General features: G+C 59.0%; 1 protein-coding gene across 1 annotated transcript; it reads right to left on the bottom strand.

Annotated features, from left to right (window-relative positions):
- Positions 1-4775: 4775 nt before the first annotated feature.
- C2H1orf167 (chromosome 2 C1orf167 homolog) lies at positions 4776-19086 on the bottom strand. Its single transcript, XM_044236738.1, is given in 13 exon segments — positions 4776-5112; positions 5973-6117; positions 6550-6602; positions 7069-7209; positions 7922-8076; positions 8185-8371; positions 9921-10107; positions 10651-10895; positions 15111-15247; positions 15916-16123; positions 16717-17282; positions 17284-18029; positions 19017-19086. Coding segments are annotated over 13 exon segments (3177 nt in total).
- Between the last annotated feature and the right edge of the window lie 210 nt (positions 19087-19296).

Here is a 19296-nt window from a genome sequence, read left to right as displayed (position 1 = left end):
CAAGAGAAGCAGCTGGGACTAAGGACGGTGTTTATTGTTTTTCAGAGCTCAGAGAGCTGGCTCCCGGGTCACCAGGCAGTGGGATGTCTGGTGGCTTGGGCCTGCACTGCCCTGATGGGTGGGGCGTTGTTCCTTCCTTAGGGAGGCTGGGCTCAGTGTTGTTTTTCTTTCCAAGGGAACAAGTCACAGCTGCAGCTGGGTCCCCTGCCCCACCATGCACGCGGGCTCGAGCAGCTTCCAGCCTACTCCCGGGGTTCCCGATGCCCGCCTGGCTCAGGGCTATCAGACTGCTGGTGCCAGGAGCTGGCGCCACTTCTCAAAGACCTGGAATTAGGGAGGAGGAAGGAAAGGCTATTTGGCTCCCTCCTGGGTCTGCTGTCTGGGCTAGGCTAACACCTGTGCCCAGTTCCTTCTCCCCCCCCCCCCCCCCCCCGCTGCCCGGTGACACCCCCCCCTTCCCTCCACCCCAGCCAGCCAGCCAGCCAGCTCTAGCCCCAGGCCAAATGCACAGGCTCAGAACAGATCTGATCTGTGATCTCGGAAGCTACGCTCAGAGCGGGGTGGATAGGGATGGGGCACTCAGGGACCCATACCCAACGTGGGCTAGTGTGAGTGGCAGATCTGCTGTGGCCAAGGCTCGTGCCCACACGGAGTGGGTAGGACTGGGCTGAGCGCATGATCACCAGCTAAATGGGGACCCAAGCTGTGTTTTCTCTAATGGAACAGACACCTCCCCCGAAAATGGAGGGGCCCAGCTCCGAAGAGCTGCTGAGGGGTGGGAGCTACCCCCATACCTGGGAAAGGACCTGGCCACTTTCTTGCTGCTGTAATCGCTGAGCCACCCACAGCTGCAGAGCCCGCCTCCGCCACACCCGCCAGGCCTGCGTCAGGTGCCACTGCCTCAGCTGTGGGAGTGGGGGGTAAGAGGGGCCCAGCCAGCCCCTGCTGCCCCCCTGCCCATCTGCCCCTCTTCTGCGTCTTTCCCTTACAGCTCTGCAGCACCACGGAGAAGGGGCTGTGACAATGCGGGTGTCCCCTAAGGTGCGTTTGCAGATCCTTGCACCTGACCCCAAGCTTTCAGACTTTGGTCCGTACATAGACCAATATGCTTTGAGAGACTTCATTTCTAGGGATTAGGGTTGAGGACGAGGGGAGCTGCGAGATCAGCTTGAGGCTGGGGAGAGGGTGCCACCCACTCACCAGCCTCCGTGCCAGCTGCTCGGCACCCTGAACATGTACCCAGTGTCTCCATGCTGCTGCCAGGCTCCGGGCCCGCTGGGAGCCGTGGAGCCGGGAAAGCAGTGCCTCCCGGTGCCAGCGCTGCAGGTATTTCCTCCTAGTGGGGAGAAGCCCTGGCATGCACCCCGATAGCCAAGAGCATCAGGACCCCTTAATGACCAGGGAGAAGGGCAGAGCCCGGGATCCTCCAGGAGGGAGCAAGGAGGAGAGAGGGCCCAGCTCCAGCCCGGGCTGAGCCCCGCCCCGCCCCCGGGGCCCAGCCCCGCCCCGCCCCCGGGGCCCAGCCCGGGCTGAGCCCCGCCCCGCCCCCGGGGCCCCTCGCGCACGCGCCGCTGCCCTAACCCCAGCTGTCTTCTAGCCGCCTCGCCTTGCCCTTGGAGGGGTGGGGCCTCAGAGTAGCGGTCGCTTCCTGGTCTTGTAGGCGGCTGGCCTGGGGCCTGGCCCGCGCATCCAGGCCGTTGCCACCGGCGCCGGAAGGCAAGGCAGAGGGGGCGCTCTCTGCCGTCTGGAAAGAAAAGGTTAACAAAATCTGTACCTAAAAAGGATTAGCCTCGTTGCTGGAAGCCGATTTCCAGGCCTGGGAGATGTCTGGCCCCAGGGACTAGTCTCCTTACTCTGAGCCCAGGAGACTTCTCTCGGCTTCCTCTGTCCCCCGTGGTTGTGGTGCTGGCTTAGGCCGGTTAGTGTCCCGTAGCCGTGGGCCTGAGGAACAGCCAGAGAGGATAACCTGAACCCGATGGGCTTGGACCCCCTGCATCCCAGGCAACGTGGCAGGGTCCTTCCTGCCCTGCCCTGCCCTGCCCAGAAGCGGGCCTCCTCCTCCTGTGTGGCCCCGAGGCTCCCAGAGGAGGCAGGGAAGACACCTGCCTGTAGCAGGGCCATCCGCACACACCCCTGCTGCCTCCCCTGTCCTCAAAGCGCGGCCAGGGTTGGAAGCGGAGGGGCGGACCCATCATGTCCACCGCCTGGTGAGGGCTCACCTGTGCCAGTGCAGTCCGTCCCCACTTGGGTTTTACAAAGCGAGATTACCTGCCTGACTCCGGAGCCCAAGCCCAGCTATGGCTCTGCTACAGACCAGGGGCTCTCAGAGGGCCTCTGTTGCATGGGGAGTCCTAATACCAGCTTGTGCCACCTGGGGAAGGCTGCCTGGGTGCATGTGTTCCTGTGACAGGGAGAGGGGCTGGAACCAAGCACTGTTATTCTCCCCGGCATTCACTTTTGGTTTTAGTACGCCTCTTTTTCTCCATCGGCACAGGGGATTCAGACTGCCTTTGCTGATAAGAATGGAATGTTCAGGGCATCTGGGTGGCTCAGTGGGTTAAAGCCTCTGCCTTTGGCTCTGGTCATGATCCCGGGGTCCTGGGATCGAGCTCCACGTAGGGCTCTCTGCTCAGTGGGGAGCCTGCTTCCCCCTCTCTCTCAGCCTGCCTCTCTGCCTACTTGTGATCTCTGTCAAATAAATCTTAAAAAAAAAAAAAAAGGAATGTTAATATTTTTAAGCAGACCAAAAGTAAAATTGGCTTGTGACACGGATCTAGAAATAAAATGCCGAGTCCCCAGATACTGCTGTTGCCACCGCCCCCTGTGCGTGTGAATATACGGGTTCTGCAAATAACCAAAGCGAGGCCCTTTCAATTCCGTTTTAAAAAACAATGTAGGGGCACCTGGGTGGCTCAGTCGGTTCAGTGTCTGACTCTTGATTTTGGCTCAGGTTATCTCAGGGTGGTGAGATGGAGCCCTGCCTCAGGCTCCGTGCTCAGTGTGGAATCTGCTTGATATTCTCGGTCCCTCTGCCCCTCCCCCTGCTTGCACTCACACGCGTGTACTCTCTTTCTCTAAATAGGATCTTTTAAAAAAACAATTTAATCTTTTTTCTAAGAACCTTTCTAGAATCTATTACATGCTTCCCGACATTCTGAAACAGGACTCTGGATGATTCCTGTACATCTTTAGGAACCTGCGTGGCCTGCCAGTAACTGGGGCTGTGTGTCCTCCAATGACATCTTTAGACTGCCATGAGGTGTCCATTCTTGTGCCTGGCTTCCATTGCGGCCTCTTCAGTCCTGTTTGCCATTAGGCTCTTGTCACCATTTGCAGGTGTCAGAACTAAATGCCTCCTTTTTTCTTTTTCTTTTAAAGGTTTTCTTTTCTTTTTAAGTACTCTGCACACCCAACGTGGGGCTCGAATTCGCAACCCTGAGATCGAGAGTCCCGTGCTCCACCGGCTAAGCCAGCCAGGTGCCCCAGAACTAAGTGCTTCGGGTCTGGAGAGGGACTGGTGGTTGTCTTTGAGTGGAGGGAGTTATGAAAGAAACATTTCCTTTATACCTCCTGATTTTCCTGTAGTGAGCAGGTTTATTTTTTCCAATAAGGAATAAAAGGGACTTGGCTAACAGTTGCTCCTATCCCCATGTACCCGACCCTAGGCTGCACCAGGATACATATGAGTTCAAGTGTTTGTCTCCCTAACAGACTGTGACCACAGTATTTGTCTTTGTGGCGGACCTGTGCTGGGCTGGCACTTAGTAGGTGCTCAGTAAATGTTTGCTGATGGACCCAAAGATGGCAGGCTTCCAGAGCCGGGAGGTGGTTCTAGAACGTGGTAGGGGTCGTGTCCCTACCAGTGGGTCCCCTGGATAAGCGTCCAGCCACGCTTGCCACCATGGGCTGAAGTAAGCTGATTCTGAGGCCACTGACCCACCCCACCTAGGCCGGCTCACCTGCTTCCACAGGGCTGGAGCTGGGGTCCGCGCTAGAAGGCGCCCTCTGCTGGCCACCCTGGGCCACTGCCTGAGGTCAACAACCTGGGCCTCCCAGGCCTTCCCCTGTGGTTCCAACCGCATACTGAGCAGCGCTGCCTGCCACTGGGCCCAGTGGGTCCACAGGAGGCGTCTGGATCCAGCCTGCTGGAACTGGGTGATGGCGGCTCGCTGGTCACGGGCCCTGGCTGCTGACTGGGCCCAGGCCTCTAGGATCCTGGGACAGAGGGAGGAGCCCACGTGTGTGAAGCGGAAGGTAAACCCTTCCCAGCCAGTGCCCTGCTGGATCCTCCCCTCATCCCTCTTCTGGGGAAGTTGGGTTAAAAGAGGCCCAGAGAGCAGCAGAGCATCACACCCCAGGGACAGAGAGCGGCAGTCTTGCTGTCTTCGCCTTGCTCTCCCTCATAAGAGCACTGTTTAATGAGCACCTGCCGTGTTTCGGAGCCCTGAGCCCAGTGCTCCCACGCACTCCCTAAGGCGGGCCTGTTATCCTTCTCTGTCCTTCAAAGACTTGCTCAGAGGGGGGTTGCTCTGCTGGAAAGTGCGGGTCTGGACTTGGACCCCAGGACGAGCTGCGGTCGCCTTTTCCTCTGACCCCAACCTCCCGAGCCCCATCGCCAGCCGCCACATACCCTCTACCTCTGCCAACAGCAAGCCCAAGGCCCCAGAAACGGACTCAGCTGGACGCCCTGTGTGGGGCTGCCCGCAGGCCACGGGCACCCACCTGCCACTCAGCCTCTGGGCAGCACAGGCCCGGCTGACCCGGCATAGGCCGACTCACCCACCCGCTGGGTCTGGCACGGGGCCACTCTCTCTTCTGCCCGCCAGCAGGCCTCGCAGCACCGGCCCAGAGCCGCTCGTCACGCTACGAAGGCCTGCTGGGCCCGGGCCCTGCTCGGCTGCCGGTGCACCCGGCCCCCCCGGCACGTAGCTTCTGCAGTGGGCCACGGAGGCCCGGGCCACATGCCACTTCTGTACCCAGGCCTTGGCTGCTCGGGCATCCTGTCACGTGGCAAATGTGGCCCCCACGGCCTTTCTCGGGCCATCCTGAGAAGCTCCCATGGCCGGGACCACCCCTGTGTCTCTTTTGATTCCACGCCAGGCCTGGAAACGGCTGAAAAACAGGAGCAGAGGGAGGGGCCCAGCTGGCTTTCGGCGTCAAAAAGTCCCATTTATTCCAAATCGCATCCACAAATCCCCCCACTAAGTGGCCTAGTTAATACGTGATTTTGCATACACGACCCTGTGCCTTCAGCACGTAGGCACGATTGTGTAACGGGTCCAAGCGCCAGCTTTGGTCCAGGGCCTCCACACGCAGACGGACTCAAGAGGGCAGGTGTCCCCCAGAGGTCATGGGAACCTAGCAGGTATGGGGCAAAATCCCGGGGGAGCAATGAGGTCTGGTCACCCCTCACAAGCCCACCCGGGGGCAGAAGGCCGGTGAGGGGAGCACAGTGTCCACTGTTCAGGTCTGAAAGTTTGGTATCGGCCACTGAGCCATCAACGGCCAGCCGCCTGTGCGGGGACACCGTGAGCATCTGCGCATTTGTAGCTGAACGGTGGGAGCAAGCATCACCCGTTCCCGCTGCTTCTAACTATGCATGAGCAAGCGCTATTTTACTGGAACATCTCTATTTTCAGGAAGAGTTCACTCATTTGGAAACTGTACAGAGCAGAACTTCCCTGTGCTCAATAAGACACGGACGTGATGTCGGGACACACGTAATGGTGGGTGTTGGAGGCAGGGACTTCCCCCACCCTTCCTGTGTCCCCTCAAACCAAAGGACTGACCTGGCTGGGAGTTGGAGACTTGGGGCTCATCAGGGCATCGGGTGGGCACCTCTCGAACAAAGCAGGTAAAGGAGTCAATGGTCACAGGTCTATGGCTCCTTCATTAGGTCCCCTGGGCTTTATCTCTGTTTTTTCCAGAGTGGGGATAACCGCTCTCATCCTCCCAGCCCTAGGCCCACCCACCTGTGAAGTAGACGCCGCTCTGGGGAGGGCCCTGGGCGTCTCTGACGAGCTGCCGCCTGCCGCCAGTCCTGGAACACGGACCCCCTCAAGGCCCGGAGATGTACCTGCACCCACGTCCGGTACCTGGCATGCAGGGACTGCTGCCCTGTGACCCGAGAGAGGCTGAGATGCCCCCGGGCCTTCATCCCAGCCTCGCCCCTCAGCCCCGGTAACTGTGGGCCCCTCCTCGGACGGCCCTCTGCATGTGACCCAAGCAGGGACAGAGGAGGCCGCTTAACCATCTGGGTTTAAGTGCTTGGGTTCCAAGTGTCCTGTGATGAACAGGCCAACCCAGCTCACGGTTTTTCATTTCTTGGAAACGTTCAGGGATCAGGACAATTCACGTAAAAATCTGGATTTCCAGCTTTTCCTTGAAAGCGAGGTCAGCATAATTGGACAACGATTGGGCTGGAGAAGCAGCTGTCCTCAGTGGACAGGACAGGAACTTTCCAGAACAACCAGGTCCCCAGCCACCAGCTCCCTGATATATGTGTTGGTGACGTGGGAAGCCTCGGAAACGGCCCCCAGTGCTCCCCACCTCCAATGCTGGGCTCTGAGGACACCAGGACTCGGTGCTCAGGCCCGTGACTCCTGAAGGCCGGTGAGGATGAGGATGAGGGTGAAGAAGATGGCGGTGATGACGACAGCAACACCGACTAGGAACTGAGCTCTGAGCCAACAGTGGGGGGTGGTGTCCTAGACTCCCCAGAATCAGTCTCTGGGGAGGGTGCTGCTGTGATCCCATTTTACGGATGAGTAAGCTGAGGCTTGCAGAGGTTGTGCAGCTTGTGTAAGGTCCACACAGCTGGGGAATGGGCGGGCAATGTCCAAGCCCCTGGTTCTGCTCTGTCTCCCCCCACCGCCGTCCTGGGCGTGCTCCACGAGAGTCCCATCCCTGGCCTCTGCAGGAGGGCACAAAACCCTGGGTCTCCCTGATGGACCTGGCCCTTCCCTCCCCTTCAGTGACCCGGCACTGGGCCCTGACTTACTCTGCCAGCAGGAGTGCCAACGGTGCAGGGCACCTCGGACCCGTGTGCGGTCCCGTGCCCGAACCCACCGCTCCATCTCTCGCCCCTGCGCCAGCCGCCGCCGCCACAAGCCCAGCGCGGCCCTGCAGCTCCGGTTCCAGGCCCAGGCAACCGCCAGCTCTCTCTGGGCCCCTTGGGCTGTGGCCCAGTGGCTCCAGCTGAGGAGGGTGCTAGGAAGGGTGGGGAGGGGAGCGTCCACTCTGAGGATGGTCACTGCTGCCCTGGGCTCTCCCAGCCACCCCCTCCCTCAGGAGCTTGGAGGGGGCACTTTTCTCCCTGCTTCCATCATGGGGGAGCGTGGCTTGCTGGGGACTGGACTGCTCAAATGCTACTCCGAGTGTTATAACAACAGGTTAGGGAGGAGATGGGATCACGGATCCCAAGTCCTGAGTTTAGCCACTAGCGATCAACACTGTTATGAACTGAGTGCTTACTATGTGCCAGGCCCTGGGCTAGGGGATTACGTGCCCCTACCTTGTGGATGCCCACTGGAGTGACTACTGTTATTATCCCCATACAAATGGAGAGATGGAGACACAGAGAGGGTAAGCAACTTGCCCAAGATCACAGAGCTAGGGAGGGGCAAAGCTGGGATTAGAACCCAGGCGGACCCAAGCACTGTGCAGCAGATAAATGAATGAGTGAGTCACAGCTTCAAAGTCTCTGGGAGAAACGACTGGCGGGCTGGGAGGGCAGGAGAAGTCCAGAGGACCTGAATCTGGGTACCAATGGATTGGAGCGTGGGGTGGGAGCCCTCTGGGAGGCAGACCCCAAAGGGATGTGGGAGTAATGGGAGTCAGAGTAATGGGAAGGGGACTGGGAACAGGATGTCCACAGAGCGGTGGGCGGCGTGGCTCACCCACCATGGGGAGGGATCCCTACCGCCTCTGCAGGGTAGACTGGTGCCTCCTCGCTGCACCCCGGGACTGCTGAGCCCGCGCCTGCCAGGGCAGAAGGCACTGTGCCCTCTGCCGCTGCCCAGATGCCCACAGAAGGCTCAGTGGGAGGGTCTCCAAGAAGGTGGGGGTCCTGGAAGCCTGGGAAAGGAGGAAAGGAGTATTGGGTCCTCAGGCCCTGCCCTGTCTCCACTGTCTCCTCCCACCTGCCCCCCCCACCCCAGCCCATTCCCACCCCCTGCCCCTCACCTTCTCTAGTAAGCTTCGGGGTGGGCTGCCGTCCAGCAGCGGCTCCCCTCCCGGGATGCTGCCCAGGAGCTCTGGGGCCAAGGTGGTCCTGGCACTGTCTGACGGGGTGCTTGGACCCCACACCCTCAAATGCCACCCCCTCAGGATACGCTGAATCACCTGCCGCCTCATGTCCTGGAGGAAGGAGCTACAGGAAGGGGCAGGTGAATCTCCGGGCCCCAGCCTCACTTCCAGGCTGATGGGGCTGCCAAGCAGGTGCTGCCCCCAGCCGGGTCTCTGCCAGAGCTGGTCTGGAAGGGGCCACCCGTGCCCAACACCAGGCTAGAGCATCACCTTGCAAGCCATGCACATAGGGGACTACGTGGAGGGCTTCAAGACATACTCATGCCCATTGGGGTCCCACCCCCCGGAGATTCTGACTTAGCAATCCAGCTGCAGCCTGGGCTTTCTGACCTTTCCAGGGCTCCCAGAGTGACTCTCATGAGCATCTAAGGCTGAGGCCACTGCTTTCTACAACTGTATCAGCTTGCGATCCTTGCCACACTCCTGATGGGACGCGGAGCTGGGCCCCAGACTCAGGGGACCATGCATATGGCCACATCAGTACTTCTGCCTCTGTTCAGTTATGTAGATAGGGAAACTGAGGCCTGGTGGAAGGCCATTTCCCCAAACTCCAAAGAGCAGAAGACGGGGGATCCAAAAGCTTATTTTAGAGCACAGGACAGCCCCAGCTATGTCGGAAGGAGATAGTGACTGTTCCCTGGTGCCCAAAGGCTAGAGGATGGACTATAGGAGGGAGAGCTACATTCTGAGGGATCATGGTGAACTGAGTTCCCTCGGAATTCTAGGGGCTTCATTCAGAGAGACAGAGGGTCCAAGTGGACCAAGTGGGTGTGGGACGATGGATACTTGGCATGTGGCTTTGTCTTCTTTAAGAGTTTATTTATTTGAGAGAGAGAGAGAGAGAGAGCATGAGTAGGGGGAAGGGCAGAGGGAGAAGCAGGCTCCCCAATGAGCAGGAAGCCTGACCTGGGGCTTGATCTCAGGACCCAGGGATCATGCCCTGAGCCGAAGGCAAACACTTAACTGACTGAGCCACCCAGGCATCCCACTATGGGGCTTTCAACTTATCCCTGCAACCGCTGGCTTACATTCTGCTTGACATTCCACCAGGGCAGCAGGCCCTCCTGATCCCCATCACCCCTCCCCCGCAGCCACCAGTCTGGAGTCTGGGTCCCAGCACTTGTAGAAAAGCAACAGCGACCCAGAGAGTTGCTCCTAACTCACAGTATGATTTCAAGCAAGTTGCTCGGCCTTCTGAGCCTCAGTTTCTCTAGCTCGGTAATGAGGCAGACAGGGGGACTGGGGACCATGCCTCCAACCTGCCAGACCACGGCAATGCAGGCACGGTTCCTGCCACCAGGGGGCTCCCACCCATCCTGGAGAAGAGCAAGCAAGCTCCTGTGTTTGCAGACTCCTGTGTTAACCAGCGTTTGTGTCCCCAGCTAACCCATGGCTCCCACAGCTCGCTCTCTGCTCAGGCACTGTCTCCAGGCCCCTGGGCCACCTCCCCGAGCCCTGCACCAGTATCGCAGCATTCTGGGCCCAGGGAGGAGGGATGCCCTCTGCAACAGCCTGGGGAAGAGCAGGACCTGGCCCATCCCCCATGGGGCACTTCCCAACTCCACTCACATGCCCCCACCCCAATCCTGGGTCACAGGCTTGCAGACACCTACTCAGCCCTCTGGCGCTGGGACAGCCGTGTCCTCCAGAGCAGCAGCACCCGGTGCAGGGCCAATCTCTTGCAGGCTTCCTGCAGGGAGCCCCTGCCTTGCTCCGGGGGCAGCCCCTGGGCCCGAGCCAGGACTCCCAGGCCCTGGGCTGTGGCCTCTCCGGGCGCCGAGCTGCAGAGGGCCGTGTTCCCTAAGGACCCATCAAAGGATGAATCAGCTGCATCCAGAGTGACCTCCTTCCACCCAAAGCCCTTGGTGGAACCCGTGGCAGCCTCAGCCCGCCCCACCCCTCCTTAGGAACTCCCCTCCCATGCACTGCCCCCACCCACAGCCTCCAAAACCTCCCCTCCAAGACACCGCAGAGACCCCCATCTTCCCCTATCAGATTCTGGGGGAGGGAAACAAGGGCTGTGAATGAGCTCCCAGATGAGGAGCTTCTGAGAGCAGCGACCACATCCCCTCCTAGCGGAAGATGGAACAAAGTCTCTTGCCTAGAGCAGCTCATGACCCGGAGCAAGGATGGGGCCCAGCCAAGGCCTGCCCGCTCTGGGGACCCCTCCTGGACCCTCCTGGGCCATCAGACTACACCCCCCAGAATGCTCCGGGTACCACCCCCCCCCATCACGAGAAGCCATCAGTTTCCCTGGGGCCCACCACAGAAGGAGCTTAGGTGACAATGTTTGCTGGGGTGGGAGGGAAAGGGAGCCCCTCAGTCTGCCCCTTGCTCGCTCACCCGCCTTCTGGCGGCAAAGGGACAGCTGGGTCACCTTCGCTCCATCTGAGGCCCGGAGCTGTTTCATCCACATCCACTGTTGCAGACATAACCTCAGGGTCCCTGCCCGGCGGCGGGCCAGGCAGTCCCGGTACCGGGCGGCTCTTAGCATGAACTTCTGCCAGGCCCCAAAGCACCTGGGGAGCCAAGAGAAGGTGCTAGTACTCGTAGTAATGACGGCAGCGACAGCCACCTGCCCTGTGCCACTGTTGAGGCCGGCGACAAGCCCCTTCACACTCTGAACCTGTTCACACCACCATGCCCTCACCCCTGGGTGCCCGGATGGCCTCAGCAGCCTCCTATCTGGCCTCCTGCATCCACTCGGGGCCCCTCCAGGCAGTGGCGACTCCGGGGCCAGAGCAATCTTTTCCCAAGCTCAAATGCCGTCATTTTACTCCCCTGCTGAAAACCTCCAGCGCCACCCCCGCCCTGTGCCCCCTGCCTTGAGCTTAGGACAGAATGTCAGCTCCTCAACACCACCTACAAGGCCATGCATGATCTGGCCCCCGCTTGCCTTTCCATCATCACCTTAAACCCTCCCCTGTCCCCTAGGCTCCCCACCTTGGGCTACCAAGGTGTCCTTTGAGTTTCCCACGCTCCCCTGTCACGGGCCTTTGCCTGCACCATTCCCTTGCCCAGTGCTCTCCTGCTGGCTCTCCCTCAACAGGCCAAGCATTCACCCTCACATCTCCATGAAACTGTGGTCAAGCTCAAAGTTCTCCTAGGAAACGGCACTGGTGGGGGAGGGGGTCACCTAGGTGGCTCAGTGGGTGAAACATCTGCCTTGGGCTCGGGTCGTGTTCCCGGGGCCACACATGGGGCTCTCTGCTCAGCCGGGAGCCTGCTCCTCCCTCTCCCTCTGTGCTCTCCCTCCTTCCCTCTCTCTCTCTCAAATAAATAAAAATAAAATCTTTTAAAAAAAGAGAGAAAAAACTTCACGGGGGAATGCAGTTGGCAGGAATCAGACCCAGGGAAACTCTATTCAACCAGCAGCCTGGTTTCCTCCACAGATAAATTGCAAAGAAAAACAAAAACCCAAAAAACTAGAAGGGACCCCAGAGCTCAAAAAGACCTTAACGGCTTATCCACCAACTTTAACATAAGGACTTTATTTGGATCCCGGTTCAAAGAAGCTCTAACAGAATGTGTACCTGTAAAACAGTAGGAAATGTAAAGTCTGACCAGATGTTTTTTGGCATTAAGCAATTAATGTTCACTTTTAAGCGTGATCATGGCACGGGGGTTATGTCGTTGAAAAGAGTCCCTATCTTTTAGAGACACTACGGAAGTATTTACGAGTGAAACGGTATGATGTTGGGGGGGTACTTTAAAATAACGTAGGAGGAGCAATTGGGGTATGGATGAAACAGGGCTTTCAGGAGGTGATTTTCTTTTTCTTTCTCTTTTTAAAATATTTTATTGGGGGGCACCTGCATGGCTCAGTGGGTTAAGCCTCTGTCTTCGGCTCGGGTCATGATCCCAGGGTCTTGGGATCAAGCCCCACATTGGGCTCTCTGCTAAGCAAGGAGCCTGCTTCCCGCTCTCTTTCTGCCTGCCTCTCTGCCTACTTGTGATCTCTCTCTCTGTGTCAAATAAATAAACAAAAATCTAAAAAAAAATTATTGGTTTATTTTTTAAAGAGAAAGAGAGCATGAGCAGGAGGGGCAGAGGGAGGGGGAGAGAGAGAAGCTCCTGGGGACTCCACACTGAACCCAACACGGAGCCCGACCCCAGGACCCTGAGACCGTGACCTGAGCTGAAACCAAGAGCTAGACACTCAACCCACTGCCCCACCTGGGCGTCCCCAGGAGGTGATTTTCTTGAAGCTGGGTCATGGGCACACTGGGGGTTAGTGTCTATTTTCTTTACTTTCATGTAAGATGTAAATGTCGCATCGTAAAAAATTAACATGGGAAAAACGCTCTTACGGGTTTGTGTTCCTTCCCCTCACAACATTTTAACTTAGGGCGCACCCACTGTGATGGCCATGCTTCCTGGGTTGGGGGCTGGGGGCAGCCGGCACCAAGCTCTGCTGAGGACCAAACCCCTCTGCCTCAAGGAAGGGGGTCCCCACTCCCACCTTCTTCCGCTCCTCCCTACCTGCCGAGCCGGGCTCTCCGCTGCTCAGGGTCCGGAGAGGCTCCCCTGGGTGCACATGTCACAGTAGAGCACGGGGCTAGGGGCAGCCTCCCCCTCCTCTGAGTCCTCAGTGCGACCTGGGAGACCTCTCCCTGGAACCCCCTCTCCTGCCAGGCCCATTCCTTCGGATGGAACCACAAGAGGAAGACTGAAGAGCGAGGAGAGAGAGTAGGGAGGACCAGGACAGGAGGAGGCTCTGTCGTGCCCCGTCTCTGGGCGTCTGTGTTCCCCGTGAGTGAGTGATGTCTGAGGGACCCTCCGGTTCGAACACTCAAGCTTCTGCAGGGCCTGAATTAGCATCAACGGGACACGAATACGGGATGTGCGCCTCTCGTACTGTGTGCCCTTGAGCTGGTCACTTAACTTCCCTGTGCCTCACTTTCCCCAACCGTACACTGGGCACAAAGCCTTGCCCAGGTCCCTGGACGCTCAAATGAGATCGTGTCTGGGAAGCTGTCCCAGGAGATGCTCCGTAAATATTCATTCGCGCAGGAGCCGCAGCCCTGCCCAGTGTGGGTGCTTGGGACCAGCCCCGCTCCCTCTCCCCTGTTTCCCCGGGGCCTGTGGGGCCCACAGCTCACCAGCCAGTTGTTGTAAGACTTGCAGCATCTGCTCTGCCCCATCGCCTCCAGCTGGTCTCGGCCAGGCTCCTGCCTCCTCCCCCGGACTCCCTGGACTGCAAGTGAAGTTGCCCAGAGAGAGGAAGCAATGACCTGGGTTGGGCTGAGGGAGAGCGACAATCCCAGCCTGGCCACCTGGCCACCTGGCCGCCACCCACCACGGCATGTGCATAGGTGCGATGAGCTGCCCCCCCCACCCCGTTCTCTCCGTGTCATCCCTGATTATGGAAGCAACTTGGGGGGAGGTTCTGCCTTTGTTTCATTCTCTCTTTTTTTTTTTTTTTTTAAGATTTTAAAAAATTTATTTGACAGAGAGCGAGCACAAGTAGGGGGAGCAGCAGGCAGAGGGAAAGGGAGAAGCAGGCTCCTCCATGAGCGGGGAGCCCGATGCAGGGCTCGATCCCAGGACCCTGGGATCAGGACCTGAGCCAAAGGCAGATACTTGATGACTGAGCCATGCAGGTGCCCCTGTTTCACTCTCTTCAATCCTGTTTGAATTTTAAATTTATTTTTCTTTTAAAGATTTTATTTATTTATGTGACAGACAGAGATCACAAGTAGGCAGAGAGGCAGGCAGAGGGAGAGGGGGGAAGCAGGCTCCCCGCTGAGCGGAGAGCCTGATGTGGGGCTCGATCCCAGGAACCTGGGATCCCAACCTGAGTCGAAATCAGAGGCTTTACCCCACTGAGTCACCCAGGCGCCCCCTCCTGTTTGGATTCTTACCTCAAACGTGTATTCAAACAAATGGCATTTGAGTAATTATTTTATTTTATTTATTTATTTTTTATTTATTTATTTGAGAGAGAGAGACAGTGAGAGAGAGCACGAGCGAGGAGAAGGTCAGAGGGAGAAGCAGACTCCCCATGGAGCTGGGAGCCTGATGTGGGACTCGATCCCGGGACTCCAGGATCACGCCCAGAGCCGGAGGCAGTCGTTTAACCAACTGCGCCACCCAGGCGTCCCTTTGAGTAATTATTTTAAACACGTTTGTTTCATTTACAAGGAGGAACAAAACCCTACCTTTGCTGTAGCAGACGACTAAGGGAATGGAGAGGAAATGGCCAACTTGAATTTCCCTAAGCACTATCTGTTTATTTCAGCATGTTTTTTGGATGAACTATTTATCGATTCTCACTTGGAGCGGTGGTAAAATACACAATACACGAAACTTACCGTCTTAACCATCTCTAAGTGTGCGGTTCGGTGGTGCTCAGTAATTGTGCGACATTTCACTGTTTTTCCTGGGGTTTTTCGTGTGCACGAAAAATACCCAACACACCGTTTTTTAGCCTTTCCCCCCATCTAACATAGCACAACCATTGATCCTCGTCACTAAAACTTCCATGCAAATACCAGGAAACTGCTTCTAGGAAGGGGGCTACGTAGGGAAGGGCGGTGAAAGGTTCAGATAACTCTCTGGGGTGTTTTTTCGAATCAAGCACGTGTTACTGTTACGATCAGAAATAATGCCAGTAAGAGGCAGGTGTGAATAATGCAGCCGTGGACATATTTTTGCACAAATCTTTGTCCACTTCATCCTCATTCTCTTGTTGGGGGGAGCCGGGAGGGGGTTGGGCACTGAGACAGGAAGTGGGGGAGGGGAGGCCACCCGAACTGCCCAGGCCACACTGACCAATGCGCCACAGGGTAGTCCAGGACTACCTGCTTCTCCTGATGGGGTCTGCCACTGGCTTCCTTTCTGAGGGGCCTTGACCTTGTCCTGCTTCAGAGGGTGGGGGTCCCGGCCCAGTCTGGACGTGGGGCTGCCCCTGCTTCTGCTGTAGAGTCCGGGTTCTCCACTGGGGAAGAGAGAGGGAAAGAAGGATGTCAGCGGCAGCCTCAAACCCCAAGAGGAGGCACCTGGATGGGATGTGGGGACAGAAATGTCCGACCGCAGAGCCTTCGGTCTTAACCTGCAGATTGTCTGGCCCGTTTGGGAGTAAATGAATGAATGGAGAGGAGCCTAAGATGCAGTGCTTTCCTTGAGAGGCAACACCTGAAGCTGGGCCCTCCCAAAGCACCCCCTTTCCCAAGGAGGGAAGAACACAGACGTGTCTTGCCAGTCCTGGCTAGCTAACCAGTAGTAAAAGACAGCAACCACCCATACGGCGGAGCGCTTGCTATGTGCTAAGTAGGGTTCTAAGTCCTTTCTCTGTATTAATTTAATCTCACAACAACCCTGAGAGGTAAGTACTATTATTATCATCCCCTTTTGGAACGAAAGAAACTAAGGCACAGAGAGGTTAAGCAACCTGCCCAAAGTCACACAGCAAGAAATTGTGGAACCAAGAAAGTAGTGGAGGCAGGATGTGATCTCAAGCAGAGCTGGTGCAGGTGTCTGGGTGGCCCCCCACCTGCTCTCCCGCAGATCACTCAGGAGGTGCAGAAAAGGCGCCCAGGGGAACACCCTCCCCCGGCATACGAGCCTTTCATCACTGCCCCATGGCCCAACCAGGAGGCCCCTGACCTTCTGGAAGCTCTGGGCCAGCAGGGCCTGAGTGTGTCGCCGCCACGCCACCTCCAGCTGGGCCTCCCCGAGCCTCGGAGCCCGGCGAAGCGCCCACAGGCCTCTGTGAAGCAGCTGCTGGCGGCCCAGGGCCACCGCGGCAGCCTCTGCCTGGCATTTCTGCACCAAGTGCCACCACGCTCTGAAATATCTGGAGAGCCACTGCCAGCTGGGGCCGGCCCGGGGCTGATCAGGGGGGTGGGCCCCACGAAGCAGCTGGGGGCCGCGCCCCACCCGGGGCACCTGCCCAGCCCTGATGCCCCATGCTGCGGCAGGAAGACCAGCTGTGGGCTGGAACATCACCCTCTGTTGGCGGCCAGCCCAGGAAGTCCCCGCCAGGAAAGCTCCCGGACCCGCAGAGTGCCTCCTGGATGGCCAAGAGTGCCAGGCAGCCTTAGAGGTTACAGACTCCCAGCAGCAGCGACAGCAGTCCCCATGCCCCTGTCCCTGGGGCCAGGGAGGGCGCTTACGTTCCCCAGCAGGGGCGGTGGGAAGGGAGTCCCCTCCCCTGGAAGTCCCGCAAGGACCTGCCGCCAGGGCCTGACCTCCATCAGAGGCTCGTCTCCCCTGGCCCAGGCAAATGGGGGAGCAGGTCTCCCAGGAGGGTGGCCAGCCCCCACGCCCCATCCCATGGCCTCACCGGGCTGTCTCGGACTCCAGGCTCAGCACGTTTCGGGCTTTTTTCTTGGAAAGTCAAAAGACATGACACAGTTCTCAGGCTGAGGAGCGAGCAGGACAGGACACACCCTCTGCCAAGCCTGCCTGCCCAACAGGGTAGTGGCAGCGAACTGGCCATGAGAGTTCCCGCAAGGAGCCCTCCGGGGGTCCCCCAGTTCCCATGCCCAGCCTCCTCTGGCCTCCACCTGCACGATGATCCTTGCTGGGGCTGCGTCCGGCGGACAAGAAGCCGCCCTCTCTTCCTCCTCGCGGACCTGCTCCTGCGGAGTCACCTCTCCTCCTTCCCGCCTGGGTGGGACACCCCAGGGAGTCCCGGAGCCGGCTGAAGAGCAGAGTCTGGCCTCCTTGCTGCCCGCACCTCGAGGGAGCCGGGGCATTCCCCTCTGCCCGCTGCCGTATGTTGGCCCCGGGGAGAAGTTCTCTCCTTGCCTCAGGGGCTTGGCCTGAAAGACGCCCTGCTTAGAGTCAAGGAAATCCCCAGTCAGGATCCCCAGCGTGGTCTCTAGGGACGCAGGCTTCCTGCTTGCCCGAGAGTCTGAGAGGGCAGCCTGGGTCCCCTGTGTCTCTGGGAAATGCGCAGTTTCCCCGAGACCTGGTAGGTAGGTGCTCCTTCCTCCCATCCTAGGAAGCACAGGTTGGCTGGGCGGGGGGGTGGGCGGGGATTACCTGGCCATTGCTGGGTTCCTGGCACACCTGGCACCTGAGACGGTTGACTGCGCGCTCCAGGTGTCGCACGGAGGCCAGCAGCTGGAGGACGGCGATTTGGGATGGGGTCCAAACCTGGTTCTGGACAGGGACGGTCAGGTCTTCCAGGGTGAGGGGTTTCCCTCTGAGCCTAGAGGGCCAGCTCCCCAGGCCACACCAGGGTCTGGAGCCTGGCCGTGTGTGCCCACTGAAAGGACCAAAGCCTGCGTCAGGCTGGACATCTGGGCCGGAGGTGTCTGTGGCCAGCAGCTGGGACCGTCTCAGGCTGGACCATGGGCAAGCCAGGGATCCTCGGGGGCGAGGCCTTCCCTGAGGGGTCAGGTGGGGCCAGAGGCGGTGGCTGATGGGACTTCTGCCCTGAGCCGAGCTGGTCCCCCTCATGGTCAGGTTACTCTGCTGGATGGCGAACTCTCTTGTCCTTCCCCGGGGCGTGCCGGTGGGGGGCTGCAGGTTACTCTGCTGTTGCAAGCTTGCATTCATCAACTGGCCAGCTGTGCCCTTCGGGACGGGGCTCAGGCCGGGGCTCCATTGTCCAGCCAGGTTGGTCTGGACTCGGCAAGGCTCCTGACACAGCACGGCCCCCGGGGAGGGGGTGATGGCAGGCCCTCCCCTCTGGGCCTGGCTCGCGCGCACCCACCGGCCATGGTCACTGCCCCGGCCAACATCTCGGCTCTTCAGGAATCTCCGCTGCTCTAAAGAGAAGAGAGACAGTCGTGCCCTGGGGAGGAGCTGGTGGTCAGGGCTCAGGTGGGTTGGGGGTGCTGGTCAGAGACAGGGCCCCAGGTGGGGGGCTCAGGACTCCCCCAGTGGACCGAGGGGTGGTCTGACTCGGTGCCTGGCTGCAAGGAGCAGGGCTGGGGTCCAGGCAGGGAGGAAAGGAGAGGGAAGCGGGGGGACAGCAATGAGGCTGTTGAGGGCATTCCAGGTGAGAGATGACAGGGCTGGGATCAGGGGTGGCAGGGATGGAGGAGGGAATTTGGGGACAGATTTGGATCTGCTGTGGAGGCTCAGAATGGGGGCGGGAGGGAGCACGTGAAGGGAAGAGAAGAGTCAAGGATGACTGATTTCTGGCTTGGGCAGAGGTGATGGGGGACAACCCTGGGGGTTAGAACAAGACCCAACAACACATCCAACAGCTGCGAGGGAGCGGCTCTGGGGGACTCGGGGTGAGGCGTAGTCTCCCCCGTCCCCAAGGCCATTGCACAGTGGGAGATTACGCTTCCTGGGGGCTGCCTAGGAGGACCCGGCATCTGGAGTGGGCCGGAAGACTTGCACCTTTGAGGACAGGAACTAAAGCTCAGGGAGGTTCGGCCACTCGCCCCAGGGTCACAGAGCTAGAACTTGGAGAAAGTGGCATGTGAATCAGAATCTGAATTTCCTCGGGGTCAGCCTCTGTCCTTGGCTGGACCAGCTCTGTCGCCTTCTTGAAGCCCCAAGAGCCTGAGCCATTACCCCAGCAGAGACCACCCTGGGAGTTGGGGGGGGGTCCCTTCTCAGCCAGGGGTCCCAGCCAGGCCCACTCCTGGTTCACTCAGCCCCAGGCTGGGAAGACTTTGTCCTGGCCCTGCTGTCCTGGTCCAGCCGGAATTAGGGAGGCCCGGGGCTGGCCTGATGGGAAGGGAGCTGTGGGCCAATAGCTGCTCCTGCCACACCCAACCCAGACCCATAAAGCGTCTTGCCTGGCCTCAGGGGCACTGCGGGCCTGGGGGGCACATTCTCCTTGTGGCTAGCATCAGGTCTCAGCTCCATAGGCTCCAGGGCAAAGCAAGGTGACAGCGTCCTTGGTCCACACCACAGCCAGCGGTCTGACCTGTTTGATGAGATGGGCTCGGAAGGGCAAGGGCAGGATGCCCGGTCCCTGCCAGGCCACAGCCCAGCCCTGGTCCACCCTCACCCTTCACCAGCATCCCTGGCTGCCCTGGAGCCCAACCCCAGCTGTCCTGGTCAGACCACACCACC

The sequence above is a fragment of the Neovison vison genome, chromosome 2 (genome assembly GCF_020171115.1).
Source record: "Neovison vison isolate M4711 chromosome 2, ASM_NN_V1, whole genome shotgun sequence".
In the NCBI taxonomy this organism is placed as follows: Eukaryota; Metazoa; Chordata; class Mammalia; order Carnivora; family Mustelidae; genus Neogale; species Neogale vison.
This window is presented reverse-complemented; position numbering and strand designations above follow the sequence as displayed.